A 24,841-nucleotide genomic window follows, 5' to 3' on the forward strand; every position below is an offset into this window, starting at 1 on the left:
AAAATAAGGTCTAATCACCCTCAACAGTAAGGTAAAAATTGCACGGGGCGCCCTATTTGATCGTCCTCATTTAACCTATACCCATTTTTTAAAAAACTTTTAACTTATACTCACTTTTTAAATAACTTCAGCCTCATTTCTTCTCCTCCTTCCTTTTCTTCTTCTTCATTAGATCCTGCCTTTTCTATACCTTTTCTGACATGTTCTCAATAGCTGATGTCATTCTTCTATCAGATTCTTTTTCAATTCACCGCACCATTCATTAACCTTTAACTTTAAATTCACTTGCAGAAAAAAGAATACTGATATCTAAAGTAGAAAACAATTCCAGTAAGCAGCGGTCACCCTTTCAGGAAACAGAAATAAAATTCTTTTTTTTTTTCATCTTAAGTTTTGATCTTTCTTTCAAATTAATAGAGTTAATCAACCTAAGCAAACTAATTATGACTTATAATTGATAAACAGAATTTGTCCAAGGTTACTTCAACTGGTGCAATGACTTATTCTTTCATACAAGCCATTTACAAAACAAAAGTTGGCAGTTACAAAAACAAAAACTTCAGTTCTAGAGCTGAAATTTGCCAGTTACAAAAATAAAAACTTCAGCACACTTGGTTCAGCACACTTGCTACTTTAGGCGCGTCTACTAGAATGCTAAAGTTTTGCGTGATTGTCTTTGCTACTTCAGCCCCGAATGCTGAAATTATGCGAAAAAGCGGGTACGCTTGCAATTTTTTTTGTAAAGCGGGCACAAGTTAAAACGTGACACAAAAAGCGGGTATAGATGCAAATGCCCCACACTAAGTGGGCCAGTTAAGTTAATTCTCCTCTATTTACTTTTTTTTTCACCTAATGTATGATATGGTGTTAGATTTACATAATTACACTAGTTTGAATTAAAATATTTTTAATTAGTGTTAGTGTCCATTTAATCCCAGTACTAACATCCTTTGTTGGAAAATTTCACATACTACTTCTATAAAAGTTGAATTTCCTTAACGTATTTTGGCTCCGCCATTTGAGGGAAGGGCCCTTCATTGATAAATCGGCAAAGGGCCAAATATACCCCTTTACTTTCAAATATTGTTTATTTGTACCCTTCATTATACTATTGGGTTATTCATACCCCTACCGATATACTTTGGAACAAAAATATCCCTATTTTGAATGGAGTGCCACGTGGCAACACCAGATTAAAATGACTCATTTCTTTTTTTTACCCAACCCATTTTACAAAAAACCCACAACCCGAAACATATTTTCATTTTTCAGTTTTTTTTAAAAAAAATCTTTTTGTAAAACTTAAAAAAAAAATTGCAAAATATTTTGTTTTTTAAACTGAGTAGATACTGAAAAGATTTTGCAAAACAAATTGTAAAAAATGAAAAAATCATTTTTTAACACAATTTTTGTTGTAAAAACTGGAAAAAATCCATTTTTTAACAAAATATTTTCGTTTTTTAAAAATTGAAAAATATTTCCAACAAAATATTTTCGTTTTTGAAACATATTTTTTTTTTAGTTTTTTTTTAAAGATTTCCTTTTTTGTAAAAACTGAAAAAACAAATTTGTATAAACTGAATTTTTTTTGTAAAAACAGAAAAAAATATTTTCGTTTTTTAACAAAATATTTTCGTTTTTTAAAAACTGAAAAAATTATTTTCAACAAAATATTTTCGTTTTTGAAAAATATTTTTTTCATTTATTCAGTTCTTTAAAAGAATTTTCTTTTGTAAAAACTGGAAAAAAATATTTTTTGTTTTTTAACAAAATATTTTCATTTTTTAAAAACTGAATTTTTTAAAAAAAATTGGAAAAAATGAAAATAGGGGTCGGGTAAAAAAAAGAAATGGATCGTTTTAATCTGGTGTTGCCACGTGTCACTTCATCCAAAATAGGGGTATTTTTGTTTCAAAGTATGACAGTAGGGGTATATATAACCCAATAGTATGACGGTAGGGGTATAGATAGCCCAATAGTATAACGAGGGGTACAGGTAAACAATATTTAAAAGTAGAGGGGTATATTTAGCCATTTGCCGTTGATAAATTATACTACGCAAATGGATAAAGATAAAAAAGATTGTTACATATAAACTGCTAAATCCCTTTAATACAATGAAAATTCCTGTGTTGTGATAGAGAGTTCAAAGTTTTTAGGTCACAAGTTAAGCCTGCAACTTTTTGTACTCGACTCGATTGAAACTGCTCCTAACTATCCTCTCCTGGGTTTAGAAATCCTTAAATTGAAATTCCTACATTTACAATTTCTGCTATAAATACGCACAAATGTTTTATAAAACTTCGACCATGTAAGTGCTAAGTCGAGTCACTTTTTCAGGTACCGGAGGTATAACATTCATTACTACTCTACACTGAAGAGGAATATCATTGTGCAGAAAGTTACAAAAACAAAATCCCAAAATAAAGGCATACTATACATAAGTGATGATATTTCCTATAATCGTGTTGATAAAAGTGTGAAAGCAAATGAAGGATTGAACACAAAAATTGATGGCTAAATACACTTGCCAATTATCATACCAAAAGGTAACAAAACTAGCCTCATCCTATGAACAAGAAAACTCCCTATCTATTTTTTTGTATAGCTTTCTCAAACAATTGTTTATAGTTAACTAAGGAAATAGAAAATGTGTCGGTGAGCTAATAGTGGTCAGCTTAGCAAACATCACAAAGAATAGTAGCTCTCCACTGCACCAGAAGCAAAGAGGCTTGCGATGATGGCGGAGAGATCAAATGAGTACTCTCACGAATGGTCACCCCCTGCATTTCTCGAACCTTCTATACACCTACTGACGATAAAGGCCAAAATTATGCCCACCGCCGTTAGAATCTGCACCACCATACATTGGTGACCATAGCTCACCCGAATGGGATGCATAGTGTGATCTAGAGTTAGGAGAAGTGGTGTATGAATCAGTTGAGCCACTGCTTGTATTGTACATTGATGATGTTGGAAGCCCGTGAATCCTTGGAAGGCCCGTTTGATCCGTACCCAAGCTGTAGCCCCTTTCAACTGTCTCAGTATCAAGTGGTAACTCCTCCAATGTCTGAAAACCAGAAGTAAAGTCATAATAACCCAAGCAAACCTAGAGAATGATGACAAACTGAACATCTTAAAGAATCTACACCACTAGGATCCACTTAACAGACGGTTTCACAAGGAGTAGTACAATGACAAATAGAATACCCAACAGAACAGATTTCGTAAGGAGTATAATGACAATGAAAAAAGGCAAAGTGCAGTTACGAGTGTCATACATCTTCCCAACTTAAACAAGCTTTTCTGCTGTAGTTCCTAAATAAAGCCTAAAATGAGATGCAACTTATCAAAACCATAAACATTCTATCAAAAAGCTTAGTGAGCCTTGAAATGTAATATATGCAAAAATATACTCCTAGTGATGATGGTGAAGATTTGACCTTGGAAGCTTGCTGAAGAACACGAAGTGTCTCTCGTGTACGCTTTCTCTTTGTGGCTATCTCATCAGGTTCTTGCAACATTTCTTCGAAGAGGTTGTCTCTGCAACACATAGTAAGCACCATTGATAAGAATCACGAGTACATTTGAAATATGTAGCATTGACTTGGCTAAGCTGCCAGGTGTTAGAAACAACACACAAGTAGAACATAAGCACATATAATGTCATGCAGCACAAAGCATAATGAAGGATCAATGAGCCACGATCCGGCAGTTCCAGTTATACAAGTTTAGTCGTCAAGAATGAGAGGAAGAAAAAAAGAAATTCACACTCCCAATACCTGTAAAGTTTCTCGATAAACACATTGTGGAGATCTCTTTTGGTCTGATTTACCTGGAGCACGGATTAGCACCAGTTTTGTCAACAAAAGAGAAATGTGAATCAAAATTGAAAATCGTATAAGCCTTCTTATTAGAAATTGAAAACACAGCACCTTGAGTCTAATAATGCTACATCAAGAAGAGACACCAGACACTTTTTCATATTTAGAAGAATTGTACCAACAAAAGGTAGTCAACAATTCCAGCTATACAGAAATTTCCACCGCATAGAATAAAGAAGTTAACATTTTTCACAGAGTAGGAACTTGACTAAACAGTACTATGACAAAATAAGAAGTTGGTCGAAAGTAAAATATATATATATATTACTTTTGCCAGGAAAAAATTAGCCTCTTAACTGCTGGCAGAAAACCAAACATTAACACTAGTTCCCTGCGCTTTTAGAATATGACAAAAGCAGATTATCATGTTCATTACTCCATTTTGTCTCCAGGTTGACTAAAATCCCTTGTTTGCATATCACTACTTATTCTATGTCAGTGGCTTGTAGTGCTGAAAAATTTCTGCCTGAAAGAGTACATCCTTTTAGTAGGAGATAAGAGAATGCGACTAGATGGAAGAACTTATATTATCATTTAGGGTTCGTTTGGTAGGATGTATTAGATAAAAATAATACATGCATTAGCTTTGTGTATTAATAATACCTTGTTTGGTACATTTTTTGAACCTATGCATTAGTTATGCAAGCTTTAGTTATACATCCTATTTGGTATTATCCTATATGCATAACTAATGCATAGGAAACCATGGTATTAACAATGCAATGGGTTTTAATGCATGCATTATCTCAGTTAAAGACAAAATTGCCCTTCAAAATTTATGCTTGATTAAAATATGTTATTATATTGAAACAAGTTTGATGTAAAGTTTGTTACTGAAATTACTCCCGCAATTTATATCTATACTCAGCCAATTTCTTCATTGTAAATTTATAAATTTGTACTCTACTACTACATACATGAATGCACTTGTAATCAACTCATTTTCCTTTAATTTTTTTAATTCAAACTTTCTATGCCTAATAATCCAAGAAAGTGGGAAACAAAATTATATCCCTATTAGATAAATAAAAATACACAGCATATTTCTTTTTTTATAAATAAATATTCAATTCTATACTACACTATAGGTAGACAAATCAAATAATTCTTTTTTAAACCTTTTTTCATATAAAAACATTCTTCAACATATGTTTCATCTAAAAAGATAAAGTGATGGACTGGCTATAAGGGTGGTATTTTTATAAACAAACAATTCTTTTAGAAATCGTGCAATGCTTTAATACATCAAACCAAACAATGGATAAGAAATATGTCAAGATAACTAATGTCAACATAACTAATGCGAGCATAACTAATACCAGCATTACTAATATGTCATATTCAATATTATTCTTATGCACCCTACCAAACGACCCCTTAATTAGAACAAAGAAACTGCTAGAATATTATATTTAGGAATCCTCAAGACTACCAGTAGATAGAACGAAGAAACCCTAAGCACAAGTCCATTGAAAGGCTACTCACATAGATGTCAAAAATATTTCAGTAAAGGACCAAGTAATTGCTATTCATAATTACCAGAAAATGCATGATTGCTTTAGGTATTGAGTCTTCAATATTCTTCCTGACAATGTCATAGTATGACCTCAATAACAGTTTTGTGATGGCAATTTCAATAGTCTCCTGGTCTGAATGAGTTTCTGAAGGCCTCAAGACACTTGGGGGCTTCAAACAAAACATAAGAGATGTCATGTTTGATTTTATCACCAACTTAATCCATAAAGTACTCATACAGCAGAGAGGGCCTTCAAAACACATACCTCTCTCAAGTAGATCATTGAGAAAGCATGATCCATGTTCTGTACAGGATCACTGAACGGCTTGCTAATGAAATTGTCTTTCGCAGAAGAACGATTGTCCGAGCCACCAAATATTGATGATATCCCCCAACTTGAACCAACATTTGATCCTAATAAAGAAATAAGTCAGCAATGGCTTTGACAATAAGAACCAGCAAAATATTACTTCCTAAAGATAATAAGGAGTCCAGAAAAAGGAATGAATTCATAATAAGCAGTAACAGAAAAGTTCAAGGTGCTTTTCGAACTAAAGAGCACCAAAAGATACACAGGGAGGACTTTTTCATAAAGCCACATTGGCAAACGGCTAGAATCCTTATACAAAATATTCATTCCCTTCTTGTCAATCAAAATAACTAATAACTAATAACCCATGTAGCGACACGTGTATGAATGAATGCATCATGTATTACCAGATGGAAACACACCTGATGTTGTGGTTTTCTCGACTTCTGGAACAGGCCGAACAACCTATTTCCAGTCCAGAAGGAACACTAATCAATCAATGCAAATAACTTAAGCTTCTTACTACTTGAAATTTGAAAGCTAGGTGCGATGTCCATCAGGGAGACAAAGAAGAAACCAAGCTAGGAGATTATGAAGCAGAAAAGGCCAACCTGATCAGGGACAAAACCACCAACTGATCTGGCAAAGATAGCACGTGATTTTAGACTTCTTTCAGAGGTTGGAGCTTTTTCTAAATCTACTCCATCCTGGGTATCAATAAGCAAACAAAAAATTATCATCAGTATGATATAATTTGCAAGACCAATTGCTAAAGTCTATGAAACAGCAAATGAAGCATTTACCTTCAGCCTGGGGACAGGTGTAGCAATCCTAGATGACTTGACCTGCTGTAATGCAATCTCCACAGCTTTACTCCCACCAATAAAATTTGGATGTGAAGTATTTATGTAGTCCATCTGCAAGAGAAAAATATATTTAAGCTGAAGCAATATACAAATTTTAACAGCAACAGATTCATCAAAAATTTGGTGATTTGCTAAAGCAAATTCACAAACTTTAAGATGCTTTGGAACTTTGAAATAAGCTGTTCTTTATCTGAGATATCAGATGAGCATAGACCTAGACTCTGAAACCATTAGTTCACTAGAAATGCAGAGCAATCAATCGCAAAATATGATCTGTAAGAAGAGAACAGCTTCAAATTGATGCTAAATATTTGAAAACAGTTGACACTCATTGATCAAGTCAATGAACTTGATCATAGATGTGAATGTCGATGTGTGTATGTGTGTGTGTTGTATTAGGTATCAGCAAAACCAAATAAAAAACCCAACTTCTTTTGGCATACCTCCATGTCAATAATGTGTCCAATCATTACTTCTGAAGGTTGCAGTCCGTGACGCAAAAAATTTCCTATAACCTCATCCATACGCTTTCTCAAAATTGGAAACCGCTGCAACTCATTGACCATACAACGATGGCTCATCTACGAAGGAATCATTTGGGTTAAAACAGTAATTACAAGAATGCATTACCCAGAAAAAAAGGTACTCAACATTGGCCTACTTTTATCAGCTCATCATATATAAACTTGGCACACTGAAAACTCGGTTCCATTAGACGTGCTATTTGCCTTCGGATAAGAACTTCAAATGGGACCTACATATTTACAAAATAATTAAAATGAAACCAACCAAATGACATAAATACTATAGAAAATATTTGATAACGTGTTGAACTATTGGCTCAAAAGCAAAAGCAATTCGCAAAGAACAGGTTAAGCATTTTGGACTTACTTCTGGCACAAATAAAGCAGATTTGGGACCCGTAGCATTTTGAATGGCAGTTCGGATGTCATCATCGGTTAAATCTTCACAAGGATCAACTTCCTGCAGAAGATAGAGAAATCTGATGAAATTTGATAAGCAACTGAACCTAGGATTAAAACTCCAATTATGTGCATCAATATACCAATTTTGCAAAGTTACTGAAAAGTTCTTGCGTCTATCATTCACCTTTTTTACCGCCTCTTAGATTTAGAATTCTTTTACAGCAGATGAGGAAACGATTATTGACAGAAGGAGTTGTCAATAAAAGAATATTCGAAATGGAACACAGGTTTCGGTAATGCGACTATGCTCGTGGATAAAGACCAACTTATGTGGACAAATGATAAAAAATATTCACGGATGGTATATGTGCCCACACCCTTGGCAACAATTTATGACCATCCTGAGAAAAAATTTAATGCCCATGAAAAGCATTATAAGCCCATACGGAGTTGGCTATACTCACAAAAGCATACATATTAAGCTATCTATTGACACAATGTCATTTACGTGCAAGCATTAGCAAGTCTTCAGATGAATTTCAATTCTCTGAGCAAGAAAAGAATAAAAAAGGCTTTTCAAAAGTTAATATGAAAGGTGTGAACCTCCAAACTCTTCACAAATATGTTCTGAAAAATGTAATGAATTCTTGCTCCACCAGAAAGCTCAGAAGTTGACATTTCTTCATTTTTTCCTTCTATCATGGAAGAGAATGCTGTTCTCAAACCAATGAAAAAAGCAAAAGAAAAAAGACGGACTGTTAATGAGGTTACGAGGTGTCAATGGTCAATTAATATGATATTTTATACTAGAAAGCAACATAAGAGATAGCAGATAGAATCCAATACAGGACTCTTATCGAATATTGCAAGGTTTAGGCCACATTACCTTCACTGTACTTGGAAAGAATGTTCAGAAGGAGAGCACCCATACCAGCCTAGATTCAGGGGATTAGCGCAAAGATGTTAATAGTTCGGAATACTAGCTGAACAAGCTACAGTAAAACTAGCAGATAGAAACCTTCCAGGACACAATAACTGGTAGTAATATGACAACAAACTCCCCAAAAATTTAGGCCAGTGCATGGTAAAGCTTAGGTAAGACCAAAGCAGTTACCTGTGACTCTGTGATCTCCCCATAGCTAGCATGCTCCTTTGCGACAGACACAAGTGCAGCACTAATGCGTGATTTCAATCCTGGAAGAAGGGTTTTGATGTGTTGCACCAAGATCTGCATTAAATAAGACTGTTCAAGTTGCTTTGTGACGTAATCTTATTATCCACACAAAGCTAAAGCTACCCAAGTTATATATGATTTTAAAGCAATAAGATGTCCCATACCAGAACTGGAAAGCAAACAGCAGGCATGGGAAATTTGCATTTCCTATGGGACAGAATGACTGAGATTGTGGTGAAGGTGGGTGGTAGCCAATCATCTAACTGATGTAGAAAACAGTAAAAAGACAACAGGTATCTGTTGCACAAATGCAAGTACAAAGGTGCAACCATAAATAGGAAAGACAGCCTTAACATGTCTTTAGAGAAAATAACCCCAGAAATAAAAAGGAAAAATCACAAGACATGACTCTGGTCCAACATATACAAAGGCAAGTAGTAGGAGACCACATGACACATAAGCAACATACAACTAGAATTTTTCATACAGAGAGAGCGTCCAGATTATGATGCTTGTTTTCAAGACGAAATAAGCTGCTTGGTAAAACCCCGATCACATATGCAGGGAACCCAAAAAGAAAGGTAACACAGACACATGTATAAATGTGTATGCTGTGCTTCTCATCTGCCAAAAAAGACATGGTTACTGTGTAAAAAACCTTATTTTATACAACAGCCAGTGACAAGACAAGCATGTCTAAGTATTTCAAGGAAAAAGTATTTCTCAACACATGACGTTTTGCCTTCCTTTTTTTTAATTCAACATGTCAATTACATCTTAAAACTCAAAATAATCAGAGGAAGTCATGAAACTTATAAGTTTTAAATTGATTTGGAGATATTTTGAATATGTAACTGAAAAATACAATGTGTGACCTTACTGTGGTTTCATGTTTTTGATAAAAATTGGTCCTTCAAAGATGTAATGTATGCAATGTCACAACCTAATAGAAGATGAATCACTGTTACTTTAACCGGCAGAGATTACCTGGTTCAACTTTTTTGCCAATTGAGGTACACCACAGCGATCAGCAAGATCACTATATATCTTCAAGAAAAAATCAATAAAACAGGAGATTATTAATGGATATAGACATGAAATCAACTAATAAGAGATGGTAGAAACATACAGGACGGCTGCGGAAGAACTTTTCCTCAGCTACAAGAGCATCCTTAATACTCCGGTTCTTCATAATATCCTGTTTTAAATGATTCAGCTATAATATTATAATCTTATAAAGCAAGTATATACAAATATATATATATATATATATATATATATATATATATATGCACACAGACACATTTATAAACATAGACTGCTGTCGGCTAAAGCTACTAAAAAGTGTATTAGGTAGTGTTGCTAATATGTAGCAAACTGTTATCTTGTTACCCATTACTTTTTTCTCGGATGAACAAAATCTTTACCTTGTACTCATAAATAGTAATAAATTCAAACTAGTACAGGCAGCATTCAAAGTTGATTTGTTGTACATTATGCACTGACTGCTAAGCTCTTCCGCATTTGAACACAACTTTTAAGATTTTCAAGTTTTTTTCACTACTGCAAAGTTGCACTGGATCTTGACCTCATTATGGTCCCTTTTGGTGTTCAATGGCTATAAGTTTCTCTACTTATTCATCTGTCCTTTAGGCCTATTATAGGGTGGTATAATGCCTCATACTTTTCTCTTTTGGCACAAAAGAAAAGAGTACAGAGAGGAATCATAGAGGTTGCCAGTTTATTGCCTCTATCATGGGTTTAAGTATTGTTTCTATTTTCCTTGAATGGTTTAGTTGTGTCGCCTTAGAGTGCTTTTAATTATCCTTAAAACTAATTGTACTAATCCATGATTCAAAATAAAGCATTGGCCAGTGGTATTCAATAAAGATTACCTCGCGTTCAAAGAGAAAATCACACTCAACAAAATGAAAAGCTAGTAGCCCAAGACCAATTTAGCAGCCCAGAGACTATAAAAGGAAAAGAGACCTGAATTGCACCCCATGCTTCGGACATGAAGATAAATATGCAATCTACCGCACAGCATTTGAAAAATAAGTATTGCCAGCATTACAGAATTTCCTATGAAGAATGATAAGTTAATTGAAAAGAATAAAAAATGCCATTACTTTATTCATCTTCTTCATTTTGCACCTCTTTGGACTAGGCTAGAACATCAGACTCAAAATGAAAAGGCGTAAGTGTGAAATTCTTGAATCACAGAAGAACTCCAAAATTGTACTTGTCCAAAAGTTGAAGCATTATTGTGCAAAGATGACCACGAAATGATCAAAATCACATATCTCAAAAGGTGCCAGGTAAAATTTAGTACGAATGTTGAAAACATGCACTTAGATAACCACGCCCAGGAAAAGAAAACTTGCTAGAGGTGCCTCTCAAAGACCATAAAGACTGTACATATCCATGAAGAATGTGGACAAATTTTTCGTTTTTGGGTCTACACCCATCACAACATGCCTATAAGAATAAAAAGGATTTAAAAGAAAAATGATAACCACAGATGCAACTCCAAAACATAAATATGAAAGCTCAAAAGTGACAAATCAAGAGAAAACAAAACTAAATGAGATAAGTTATGTTCTCCGCCAAAAGTGTAACTGGATGTATTACCTCCTGACAACGATTCACTACACCAACATAACCAAGGCGAAGGGGAATCACTTTTCCAAGTAAAAAGTTACGAGCATCAGTACCCCGATCCATGATGTCCAACTGTAGAAACAGTGAAAATACAACCAAGTTAAAACAATTACCAATGAAGAGATATAATCAACACAAGGATGAAATTCATTTCCTTTCACTCTGACCTTTGTGATGACTCCAATGGTTCGATAACCTGCAAGAAGAAACTCTTCATATAATAAAGCACCTGAACAACTAAACTCCCTAGCATAAAATATATTGTTGCAACATACCATCAGGGTCAGCATTCCCAGCAATCTGAAGCGCATCCGAGTTGGCTAAGTCAGAATTAGCCGGTGTTACAGCCAAAATTAAGCAGCTTGGGAGCTTAATATACGACATTATCATTGTTCTGATCCGAGCTTCAATATCAGAAGGCTGATCTCCAACAGGCACCTTTGTTATGCCAGGCAAATCCACCAGAGTAATATCAAGGACATTTGGTGAGAAAATTTTCAACCGTATCTGCTTGTCTGAGATACCTTTATTTACTCCTACTTCGCGTTCTGTCTCCGCCTAAAGCCCATGATGAAGGATTGGGAGTTAGAAAAGAGAAAGAATTACTGAAATATCAAGGAAAGAAATCACACGGATGTATTATGTTGGCCGTCCTTCCCTCATGAAATCCTTGCTACTGGATGTTACTATGTATATATTTCTACATCAAAATCGATGGTCAGTCTATTAACAATCTTCTTTAACCATAACTGATGCACAGACAAGAAGATGAGCTTAACAATCACAACCACACTGTTTCTCCTTGCCCATGTCAAGGAGACACTATCTTAGAATACAGCTTACCATATAGATCTGTTATATATTACGGGTAGAGCATTGTCCTTTTGAAAGATAACTACATTAGCCTCAGTTCTTCAACTACGTAATGTTACGACCAAAGTGAATCCTATGCAAGAAAACGAGAGTCCACATTGTCTACAAATTAAGATGAGTGGTTCGTAGGACGCGCACAATATTATCTACCCAGGAACGCTCACACCCATAAGATAAAGGAGTGCATCACCCAATCAATAAACTACGCCTTGGTCAAAAACTAGATGAAGTTGGTCACATGCCCTCTATATCCATTCCACTTTATTCATGCCCACTTCATTGCAATACTTAATATTTTACATCTTTCAAAATAAATCAGGTGCTTTCTAAAATTGAATAGATAAATGAACTGGCATAAAAGAATTAAGAAGTGTGATAACTAAATCAATGCACATCATAACAACAAAAGAATCTAAACCTGTAATAGCACTCAAGAAGGTCAAGGGTCAATAAAAACTTGTGTCTTATGAATAAGCCCCTCAGCTTCCAATGACCACGGTAATAAAAATCCCGCAAAACAGAATAATTCATAAGAGCAAAGAAGATCCCGTAAACAAGTATGGGTAATGATAGGCAGGGATACGGACATCACTTTCATTAACATTGTTGGTGTTACAGACTGGTGCATACACTTTGACGTGTAAGTTTGACGCTCTTCTACAGAATTTTCAATGTCACATAACAGGAGTGTATGCTCCAAATTGTAGAATAGAAAGGAAAAAAGTATGGAGAGAAATGGGTGCAGTGAGGGGATTGATGGAAGGTCCTTGGGCAGTTTGTGGCGATTTTAACGTTACAAGGTACCCTTCTGAAAAACGGGAATGTTCAAGGAGGTCTAGAGCGATGGTGGAGTTTTCGGATTGTATAGAAGATATGGAGTTAATAGATCTTCGACTTGAAGGAGGAAACTATACTTGGTTCAAAGGGGACAATCATACAGCGGCTTCAAGAATTGATAGATTTCTCATCTCAGAAGAATGGGATGTAAGGTTCAGAAATATCAAGCAATCTATCCAACAAAGGTTGATTTCGGACCATTCACCTGTGGCTCTAGACTGTGGTGCGTGGGAACAAGCTAAATCATACTTTAAGTTTGAAAATTGGTGGCTGAATGTGGAAGGTTTTGAGGATAGAATTAGAGAGTGGTGGGGATCTTTTGAATTCTCAGGAAGACCTGATTACATTTTAGCTTGCAAGTTAAAAGCTCTCAAGGGCAAGCTAAAAGGATGGAGTAGAAGTTATGAAGGGAATTTGGGACTGCAGAAATCAAAATTACTAAGTCAACTAGCAGATTTTGAGACAACGCAACAACTAAGAGCGTTGACAGAGGAGGAATCAGTCAGGAAAGCAGCCACTCTAATGAGATTGAGGTGCAACTCAAGAATGAAGAATTGGCATGGAGACAAAAATCAAGAGCTTTGTGGCTCAAAGAAGGGGATAGGAATACAAAATTTTTCCATCGGACTGCAAATGCACGCAAGAGAAACAACAGCATTGACCAAATAATGATTCGACATGAAGTAATCGAGGATCCAGAAAAAATAGAGAACGAGATCATAGAATTCTACAAGGAGCTTTACACAGAACCTGAACAGTGGAGACCAACAGTCAATTTCGAAAATAGTGCAAGATCAGAAAGGGAGTCTTTACAGAGTAATTTTGAGGAACAAGAAGTGTTGAGCAGTCTGAAGATGTGTGCAAGTGACAAGGCTCCAGGGCCAGATGGATACACAATGGGTTTTTTCAGAAAGTGCTGGGACATTCTGAAGGAAGATATCATGGCGGCTTTTAACAACTTCCATTCACAGGAGATGTTTGAGAAAAGCTTCAATGCAACATATATAGCTTTGATTCCAAAGAAGACAGGTGCGAAAGAATTGAGAGATTTCAGACCGATTAGTCTGATAGGGAGCTTCTACAAACTGCTCGCAAAAGTCTTAACTGAAAGACTTAAGAGGGTGGTTGGGAAAATTGTCGATGCTCAACAAATGGCGTTCATCAAAGGAAGACAAATAATTGATGCAGTGTTGATTGCTAATGAAGCTGTGGACTCAAGAATAAAAAAGAAAGAACCTGGAATCTTATGCAAATTGGATATCGAGAAGGCCTATGATCATGTGAACTGGAGCTTCCTACTAAGAATGTTAGAACAAATGGGTTTTGGGCAAAAATGGATTAGGTGGATGAAATTTTGTATATCTACTGTGAAATTTTCCATTCTTATAAATGGTTGTCCTAAAGGTTATTTTCATTCACACAGAGGTCTCAGACAAGGTGATCCTTTATCTCCCTTTCTATTCATCATAGCCATAGAAGGATTAAACAACATGATCAAAAAGGCTAAAGTCAGTGGATGGGTTAAAGGCTTTGAGGTAAACAAGAGTGGGGCTACCAATCTAGAGATCACACATCTCCAATATGCAGATGATACTCTAGTCTTCTGTGATGCTGAAAAAGACCAACTTAGATTCTTAAGGATCATTTTGGTTTTATTTGAGGGAGTATCAGGATTACACATTAACTGGAGAAAGAGCAATATTTTTCCCATTAATGAAGTTAACAATATGGGGCAACTGACTCAGATATTGGGAGGAGAACTTGGGTCCCTACCAACTGTTTACCTTGGGATGCCTCTTGGTGCAAGATCCAAATCAAAAGAAATCTGGAATTCAGTCATAGAAAAGTGTGAGAAGAAGTTGTCAAGATGGAAATCGCAGTACCTATCATTGGGGGGTAGGCTAGTTCTAATCAACTCAGTATTAGACTCTCTACCTACTTACATGATGTCTTTGTTCCCAATTCCAGCAGGCGTTCTACAAAGATTGGACAAACTCCGAAGAACTTTCCTTTGGCAAGGCAATAAGGAGAAAAAGGTCTTCCATTTAGTCAATTGGAAGACGCTAACAATGGATAAAAAACAAGGTGGAATGAGGATAAGGAATTTGAAGAACCAAAGCAAGGCTCTTAGAATTAAATGGTTATGGAAGTACTCTAAAGAACCCCAATCTTTATGGTCCAAAGTGATCAAAGCAAAGTATGGTGAAGAAAACAATTGGGTGTCAAAAAAAGTCAGAACATCACGTGGAGTAAGTGTGTAGAAATCCATCAGAGAACTTTGGCCAATAATGAAGAATCACTCATCCATAAGAGTGAACAACGGAAGGAACACATCATTTTGGAATGACAACTGGTTATGAATTGGAAGCTTAAAGGAAAGATACCCAGATATGTTCGTTTTAGCACAAAACCAGCATAAGACAGTAGCTGAAATGAGGAGTTGTCAAGGATGGGAAATAGCTCTAAGAAGACAACTGAATGACTGGGAGATAATAAGACTAACTGACCTCTACAAAGAGCTGGAAGCATTTACAGGATTACAGGAAGGTTTGGATTCAATATGGTGGAAGAGGCGCAACAGAGGGGTTTACCGAGTGAAGGATGCATATAAGATTTTGAATCATGATAATCAACAGGTAGACACATGGCCTTGGAAACATATATGGAAAACAAAGATTCCATACAAGGTAGCTTGCTTCACTTGGCTACTAGCAAAGGAGGCGGTTTTAACCCAGGATAATCTCATAAAAAGGGGAATATCTCTGTGTTCAAGATGTTTTCTGTGTGGGGAAAATGCAGAAACTGTCAACCATTTGTTTCTACATTGCAAGATTACAGACCAACTATGGAAAATCTTTATTAGTCTTAGGGGTATTTCATGGTCAATGTCATACAGGATTAAAGATGTCATTTATAGTTGGGAAGAAGCTGGAGCTGAAGCAACTAGCAGAGATAGATGGAGGACTGTTCCGGCTTGTATTTGGTGGACAGTCTGGAGGGAAAGGAACACCAGATGTTTTGAAGACAGAAGCAATCCACTGCAGAAGATCAAACTCAATTGTATTCCTCTATTTTGTTTTTGGTGCAAACAGATGTACACAGAAGATACATTGACAATCATAGACATACTAGGATCCTGCTAGGTTTTAAATTAGAATATCTTCAAATTCTCTCTATGTAAATTTGGTTTTCAGTGCAACCTATGTACTGATTTTTATAATATATACAATAGTTACCAATTCAAAAAAAAACATTGTTACTTTCTTGATAGTTATAACCTACTATATTGGTTAATTCGGTGTATGAGGCTAGTTAGGATTTAGGACATGGACTAGAATATTTGATATTCAATGGAACTAACTACTTTCCTCTTGGACCATATGCATGCTAAGAAAATTAAAAAAATTACATACATTCCACAGAGCACCCAATCTAATCAGTAAAGACTTATCTGCACCCTGTGTTTAACTTAATCAAAAAAGAAAAAAATCCTTTCTCAACCAGGTGTCCACTTTGGAGTTTGGGGCCCGACTAATCCAGAATAGACCCAAAGTCCCAACTTCGGGTAAAACACTCTGTGGCACAAAACCGAGACCTGTGGTTTAAGGATGAAGAGGTACTTACCACCCTACCACAAACTTTGGTGGTATATCAAAGTTAATTTAGCAGAAGAATAACTACAATAACCTAAAGCTCCCACCTTTACTACAATACCACAACCTAATAAACTGAATAAAAAGTTCACATAATTTTAGAGTTTAAAGAGTCATGATCAAAACTTTCAAATTTCAATACAACGGAATGGAGTCAAGATTTTCATTGCCTCTAAATTCTATGTCTAACATAAAAGTCTTGTATACCTGAATCTCCCTACGAATTTCATTGAAATCAAAGAAACGCTTGCCAGGATGGTGCAAGAACTCTCCCCATTCCTGATCATCAGCAGCATCATTAGGATTATTAGGCTTGGTTTGAAGGAGTTGTAGAACAAGAGGGCGCCTCGTACATATATCAGAACCTCTAGGCAAGAAATCGCGACCTACGAGCGCCTCAAGCACACTTGATTTCCCACTACTTTGACTCCCTACTACAGCAACCTGCGGCAGCTCAATTGTGGATTGACTTCCAAGCTGTGCGAATATGTCTTGGAGTTTGTTCACTATCGGTATCACTGAATGACCCAATGATGCCGCCGCCCCCGCCTCCGCCGCCGCCGCATTGCTAGTGCTTGATTCTTCCGCCATGGCAAATTGTGATTTAGAGCTAAAACCCTACAAAGTTTGATGTTTGATGATTTAAAAGAAATTTTTCTTACTGGCCAAGAAAATGCACAAACCGAAAATTATTGTACAAGTAATTTTCCAACCCACATACAATACAAACTCCTCACTTAAATATGAGGAAACCTAGAATAATTCCTATTGGCAATAATAAAACTCTATGAAGATTGGGATATAATGGAACTTTATTTTAGATGAAGATCGGCATACAAATTCCTATTTGCAAAGTAATTTCGACTTGTAACGAACATTGCTTAATTAGTATGGTTTCATTTCATTTGATGTATAGGTGATTTATTTGTTATTTTCACACATATTAAAAATTTATTTTTTAACATTAATTAATAATAAAATTGGCTATATTAACCTTTAGTATCTATTCACATAAACACTTCTAACACATACTCCGACCTATTTACTCCAAGGAAAATATAGGAAAAAAATAATTAATTCATTCTTAAAATCTGAAAAAATCACTTATTTCGGACCACAAAAATAAGCCAAAAAATCACTTATTGTGGACATGAGGGAGTAGTACTTTTCCTTACACTATTTCAAGGGGTAGGATGGTAAATTAATGTGGATTAATTTATCTCTTTAATTAGAGCTGTAAAAGATCTATGAAATATGTATTTGATTTATACTTACTTGTATAAGAACCCACGCGATGCGCGGATAATTTGACAGAATATTAATCTTATAATTATGATCTAATATAACATATTAACTTAATAAATATTAGTGTAACGACCCTAACGGTCGTTTTGAGCATTTGCATTTTGCTCGATAGTTTTGTATTGGGAAAAATTGAGTTTACATATTAAAGTGGTATAAAGATGACGTGTCATAACACGTAGACTGGTCAAAGAGTTATGATTGGCAAAGAGGCACGAGTTGCAACAGATACGAGCAGAGGCATAGGAAGAGGCACGAGCAGTTATTCAAAAGACTCAGCGCCCGTACCTATTTAAGTTCAAGAATCAAGGAGAATGAATCTGACAGTACAAAGGAGTACAGATACAGTATTTAATGAGCCTTAAATACTAAAAACGTTAGAGAATCTGTATTAAATGCAATGATTATGTAACGTAGCATTTAATGTCTTTAATTGTCTATAATGGCCTTATTATGACAAAGGCAAAACGCATATCTCCAAAATAACTATAAAAAGAAGAGAATGGATCAATTGTAAGGACACGAGATACTATCTGAATACACTGGTTTACTTTGTTTTTCTGATTATCTTATTATTGGCAAAATCATTTTTCTTTATTCATTCTTTGATTATCTGTAACCCGAGTTCTTCTAAATTATCGCTTTGACCGAAATACCACTTTTTGGTTAAACAAATTGGTTCCATTACCGGGAATCTGATAATCTATTCTTTTTAGCTTAACTTTCTTTGTTGCATCAACCATGTCAAACAATAATGACAACATTCAAGGAAACGAAGGAAACCAACAACTTCAGGGAAATCTAAATGATAATCACAACTCGGACCCTTCTCCACAAAGTTCTCCTCGACGGTCTCGAGAAGGTACTCCTGATGGATCTCATGCAAATGGAAACGCTCAATTTGAAAATGTTGAAGCTATCGATGAAGCTTTGCAAAAGTTAATTACTGCACAGGTCAATAAAGCTCTTGAAGCTTTTGCTAGTCAATTACCTGTTGCATCACTCACACCCACTCCAAGTAACAACACTTTGGAGAATCCTCATTCTGGGCTTGTTAATTTATGAAGTGGTGGAACCCCCAGCGAATCACAAGGAGGAGTACCAGGTAACTTAGTTAATTCTGATCTACAAAATTTAGTACTAACATTGCAGAAACAGCTCAAGGAGCAAAGTGACCGCATAGAGCAAATACCCGGGGTGTCAACCGTAATCAAAGGGATAGATACGGACAAATATTCGCAACAACCCTGGAAGCCAAGTGTTGCTCCCCTCCCAATTCCAAAGAAATTCAAAATGCTGGATATTCCAAAATACGATGGAACAACAGACCCACGAGACTACGCGACTGCATTCACAACAGGCGTAAAAGGCAACGACTTGACCAAGCAGGAGATTGAATCAGTATTGGTCAAAAAATTCGGTGAAACACTCACTAAGGGTGCATTAACATGGTATTATCTTTTACCCGAAAATTTTATAAATTATTTTGCTGAGCTTGCAGATTCTTTCATCAAAGCACACTCGGGAGCTCAAAAAGTCGAAAAAATAATGGAAGATATTTTCAAAGCAAGGGGACTCAGAATTGCTTAGAGAGTTTGTGGATAGATTTCAACGTGAAAGAATGGCATTACCACGTGTACCTGATAATTGGGTAGCTATAGCCTTCACAAGTAATTTGAATGAAAAGAGCTCAGAAGCTACGAGGCGACTCAAGGAAAGTCTTCGTGAATTCCCAGCTATAACATGGAATGACGTTTGCAACAGGTATAAAACGAAGCTAAGGATATATAGAAGAAGATATTGTTTCACTATTTCAAAAAGAAGAAAAGATAAGTTCGAGACGGGCGGAAACCGAAAAAAGGTCCGGTAAAAACAGGTTGAACCATACATGGGACCTGCGGGAAAAGACTCACGGTCAAAACAGGACAGTCAGAGGTACGATCACAGATCGAGGAATAGAGAGTCGGGCTCGTTATCAAGATTTAGGAATGATCGAAACACTCATGAGTCACGAGTATATATATGTATGTCCAAGCATTCTACACTAGTATGTCCGAACTCGTAGCTATTTTGAGAAGCATGGGTGACAAGGTACGATGGCCAAAAGAGATGAGATCGAATCCAAACAGGCGCAATCTTGATCATTGGTGCGAATTTCATAACGATCACGGGCATAAAATGGCAGACTGTAGGTTTTTACAAAGTGAAGTTGATCATCTATTAAAACAGGGTTATCTCACCGAATTATTCAATGAGAAAGGTAAGCAAGCTTACATGAAGAATAGACAGGAGCCCCTTAAACCACCTTCTCCCAAAAGGACCGTCAATGTTATAAGCGGGGGTGAAGACATCAATGGTGTGACGTACACTGCAGCTAATAAAATTTCCAAAGTCACAATTACCCAAGGGAAATGGGTGCGACATGTCTTAGAGGAAGACAACATTACATTTGATGATGCTGATGCAGATGGCGTATTATCTCCTCATAACGATGCACTGGTAATATCTCTATTTGTACATGATACTAATGTGAAACGAGTTTTGATTGATCCAGGTAGTTCCGTGAATATTATCTTGCTAAAAGTATTACGTGAGATGCAAACTGAAGATAAATTAATAACAAAGGCGCATACTTTATCTGGATTTGACAATTCTAGTGTTGTGACGAAAGGAGAGGTAATACTCACTACATTCGCAGAAGGAGTTGTCAAAGATACAAAGTTTCAGGTAGTAGATATGGAGATGACTTACAATATGATCCTTGGGAGACCATGGATCCACGAAATGGATGTCGTTCCTTCAACCTTGCATCAAGTTATTAAATTTTCATCACCATGGGGAATATGTCAAATCCGTGGGGATCAACATACATCTAGGAATATCAACTCTGTAGCAAATTCAAGTACGAAAAACGAAGAAAAATAGCAATCATAGAATCCAGTTGAGGGCACCACAACACAAACCTCAACTGAACAAGGACGGACAGATGTGGACTCAAGGCTTGATACCATTCAAGAACCAGAGGAAAACGAAAATATCAAAACAACAATTGAAAAATTGGAAGTGTTATTTGCACAATGACCAGAAAAGAAAGTCTACGTAGGGGCCAATCTAAGCCTAGACATGAAAAGTAAGTTAATTGAATTTTTGAAAACTAACGTGGATTGTTTTGCTTGGTCCCATTCTGATATGACAGGAATACCACCGGAGGTAATGACTCACAAATTAAATGAAGACTCGTCGTACCCTCCTGTCAAGCAAAAGGAGAGAAAGCAAGGAACTTTCAAAAATCAGGTGATTCAAGAAGAGGTTCAAAAATTACTAAAGATTGGGTCTATCCGTGAGGTAAAGTATCCTAATTGGTTAGCCAATACTGTCGTAGTACCAAAGAAGAATGGTAAGTGGAGAGTTTGTGTAAATTACACAGACCTTAACAAAGTCTGTCCTAAAGATTCTTTTACACTACCACATATAGATCAACTAATTGATGCTACTGCAGGACATGAATTATTAAGTTTTTTAGATGCGTATTCAAGATACAATCAGATCAAAATGGATCCGGTAGATGAGGAAAAATCTTTGTTCATAACAAACATGGGGACTTACTGTTATAAAGTAATGTCTTTTGGTCTCAAAAATGCTGGTGCAACATATCAAAGGCTAGTGACTAAAATGTTTCAAGAATATCTAGGAAACACCATGGAGGTTTATATAGACGATATGTTCGTTAAAACTCAGCATTAAAGAGATCATATATCACACTTATCTGATACATTTCAGATTTTGTGCAAATTTAATATGAAATTAAATCCGGAGAAATGTGCATTTGATGTTGCATCAGGTAAGTTTTTGGATTTTCTTGTTTCTAACCGTGGTATTGAAGTGAATCTCGTACAGATTAAGGCCATTGAAGAAATCTCTGACATGCTTTCAAGTAAAAAAGAAGTGCAGAGGATGACAGGAAGAATTACAGCCTTGGGAAGATTCATTTCTAAATCATCAGAAAAGTGCTTTAAATTCTTTTCAGCTCTTAAAAAGCAAGATCATTTCGAATGGAACGAGGAATGTCAGCAGGCACTCAAAAATTTGAAGACATACTTATCAAATCCACCATTGCTCGCAAAACCAAAGGCTGGGGAAAGATTTCTCATCTACCTTATTGTCTCAGAAGTGGCGGTAAGTGCTGTTTTAGTCCGTGAGGACCAAGGTAAACAATCTCCGATCTATTATGTCAGCAAATCTTTATTAGATGCGGAGACGCGGTGTTGATACCCAATTTTTTCCTGTATATTTTTTATATGCAAAATATCTTTAACAAAATAGTATATATATGTATGTCCAAGCATTCTACTATTTTCCCCATATTTTTTAAGGTTTTAAAACGATTTATTTCCCTTTTTCATCCATAAAAAACCCAATGCTTATTTCCAAAATTATTACTTTTGGTAATTTATTTATTGAAATTTTATATTTATACTAAAATATAGCTAAAGTAAGTTTTTGCATATTTTTTACAAATTTATTTAGTATTTTAAAGCTAAATCGCATCTAATTGCAATATTAGTCATTTTAAGATTCAATTGTGTTTTATATTCCTAAATTTAAGTCCTGTATTTTTAAATTATTAATTATATATTATAAATCATTTTAGTGCTTTCAATTAGTTTTCAGGAATTTATTTACTATTTTTTATAAATTAAATGGTGAAAAGGGGCTATTTAACGTATAACCAAATATGGCTTTCAAATTTAGCCTAAATCTAACCCAATACCCAACCCCAATTGAACCAACCCAATACCCAAGCCCAATCCTAATTTACCTGACCCACAGCCCATTTAAACGACCCGCTCGGCTCCCCGTTTAATCCAAGTCGTTGATCAAAATGATCAACGGCCACATTTCAACCTTACCATTTTTAATTACCCATTACCCCCCAAACCCTACTCATTTGGCATCACCAACCACCTTTGAACCCCCCCCCCCATTCTCTCAAACTCTCTCGGCTATGGAAGTCCTATACCCACCTACTATGGCTCCTACACACCTGGTTTTTTAAGATTCAAGGCCTGACCATGACGAAGTTTGGTTCAGGCTTCGTTTGATTTGAGTTCTACGACCATCTCCGGCCTTGCTCCGGCGTGCCATGGCTGTTCGAGCTTGATTTTGACTTCTCCGCCTTAAATCAGTGACTTTTCCAAGCCTTTCTCACTACTAGGGTTCTTCTGAAACCCTAACCCTTCGAGGTTTTTCTGATTCCTTTAGATCCATTGTATATTTGTGTTTTCTCTAAGCTCTTAAGCATTTTTCTCAAAGTCCTTTCAAAATTACACCTTCCTAACCTTCATCTTTTTCAAATCTAGGGTTTCGTCAAGTTTTCCTTTAAAATTTCTCTGATCTTTAGCATGTTTTACTGTATTTCTTATGTGTATTTCCTATGTATTTCTTCTACTGTATTTCCTATGGTATTTCTTCTATGTGTTCTTCTATTATGCTACTGTATTTCTTATGTAGTGTCTCCTACTACATTTTTATGTTGTTTCTCCTACTTTGATTCTTATACTGAAAGATGCATGTCAAAAGTCTCAATTTCTTTCTAAGATTTCGGAAGTTATTTCGTCAGTATTTTTTGCCTTGATTACTTGCCCTCTCATCTCTGCACTGGATTGATGCTAGAAACCCTAGAATTTGAGGGTTCTTCCAAGTTTGGAAACCATTGGCTATTTGATTTGTTTGAACTGGTTTTTCAAAACCCTAACTCTTTCAGACCTACTTCGAGTCTCTAAACTGAGTTTTGGAATCCTCGTTTTTCATACGATTCTAATTTTTTCTAAACTCTTTTACACTGGATCCTTTGTATGCTATTAGATGTTACTTCTCTTCTACATTGCTAACCTATGTGACAACCATGCTTCTGTGGTCTATTTTTTACTGATTTTGCAATGACACAACATCTTCTTTCATGCTTGACACGTCTATATGCTCTTTATATGTGATGAACTTCCCTCTAAAATGGCTTTCAAATGTGTGATTAGTTCAGACTTCCTTCTGAATAGGACTGGTTGATTTTCTTTCCTTGTTTGCTGATTTTCCTTGTGACTCGACTTAAGTTAAAACCTTTCTCAACTTTTCTGACTTGGTTCATTCATGGACCAGTAATTACAAAATCTCTGACCCTTTATTTACTGGCTACTAATTGATTTTCTTACCTTATTTGTGCAACCGTGTATTTCAAAATTCTATCCTTAAGTAACTTTTTATGTATTTACCCCTAATTACCTACTTTGAATAAAAGAAGCTTGTTTGATTTCTTTCCTTAAATAACTTTTACCGTTTGAATCTGAATTCCTTAATTAAAGGAAGTCTTGTGTGATTGATTCTTAATTGATATTTAGTTCCTTAACTGTTTTCTTACCTTATTTCTGCCTGATTTTCACACTATAAAGGCACGACTCTTTCATAAACTCATCACCCCATTCACAATCCTTCTAAACTCATACTCTCACACAATAGTTTTCTCTCTTCTTGTCTACACTGTGGCATGTTTACAAGACCTACTGCTTTTCTCTATTTGTTTCTTTGAAATTGGTATGTCCTGATTTAAGCTTCAGCACCACAACAATGTGTTTATTTACAGCTTGTGTATCCATGTCTACTTACTGTTTCTGTAGAGTTGAATATTTATATTAGCATGCTGATTTCTTTCTGCCTGTTTCTGCTATGAATCCCTACTCCCCACCCTCATACGTGTTTGAGCTATGGTTTAAGACATGACAATATGTAAGTTATTGTCCATGAATTACACTTAATCCCTTGGGATCCCAACCTCTAAACAGTGTGTT

The 24,841-nt window shown here is 35.8% G+C and overlaps 1 protein-coding gene across 1 annotated transcript; it reads right to left on the minus strand.

Annotated features, from left to right (window-relative positions):
- Nucleotides 1-2,416: 2,416 nt before the first annotated feature.
- LOC107820873 (dynamin-related protein 3B-like) lies at nucleotides 2,417-17,592 on the minus strand. The gene is made up of 20 exons (XM_075217968.1): nucleotides 16,908-17,592; nucleotides 11,613-11,895; nucleotides 11,505-11,533; nucleotides 11,308-11,409; nucleotides 9,806-9,874; nucleotides 9,664-9,723; nucleotides 8,617-8,730; nucleotides 8,389-8,437; nucleotides 8,106-8,215; nucleotides 7,468-7,560; nucleotides 7,238-7,330; nucleotides 7,020-7,157; nucleotides 6,514-6,627; nucleotides 6,322-6,417; nucleotides 6,133-6,175; nucleotides 5,666-5,814; nucleotides 5,424-5,570; nucleotides 3,783-3,835; nucleotides 3,444-3,543; nucleotides 2,417-3,070 (listed from the first exon to the last, which is right to left on the minus strand). Exons 1-20 carry the CDS (start codon nucleotides 17,289-17,291, stop codon nucleotides 2,810-2,812), a joined length of 2,487 nt encoding a protein of 828 aa, XP_075074069.1. The 5' UTR covers nucleotides 17,292-17,592; the 3' UTR covers nucleotides 2,417-2,809.
- Between the last annotated feature and the right edge of the window lie 7,249 nt (nucleotides 17,593-24,841).

Source organism: Nicotiana tabacum, chromosome 7 (genome assembly GCF_000715075.1).
Source record: "Nicotiana tabacum cultivar K326 chromosome 7, ASM71507v2, whole genome shotgun sequence".
In the NCBI taxonomy this organism is placed as follows: domain Eukaryota; kingdom Viridiplantae; phylum Streptophyta; class Magnoliopsida; order Solanales; family Solanaceae; genus Nicotiana; species Nicotiana tabacum.

Bases quoted from the DNA above. Each gene is read 5' to 3' on its own strand.
- LOC107820873 (XM_075217968.1), bottom strand. From the start codon at position 17,291: ATGGCGGAAGAATCAAGCACTAGCAATGCGGCGGCGGCGGAGGCGGGG. The intron at 5,571-5,665 runs GTATGTGTTTTG...TTTTGTTTGAAG, and splicing joins CAATGATCTACTTGAGAGAG to CCCCCAAGTGTCTTGAGGCC. The intron at 3,544-3,782 runs GTATTGGGAGTG...TATGTGTTGCAG, and splicing joins TTTATCGAGAAACTTTACAG to AGACAACCTCTTCGAAGAAA.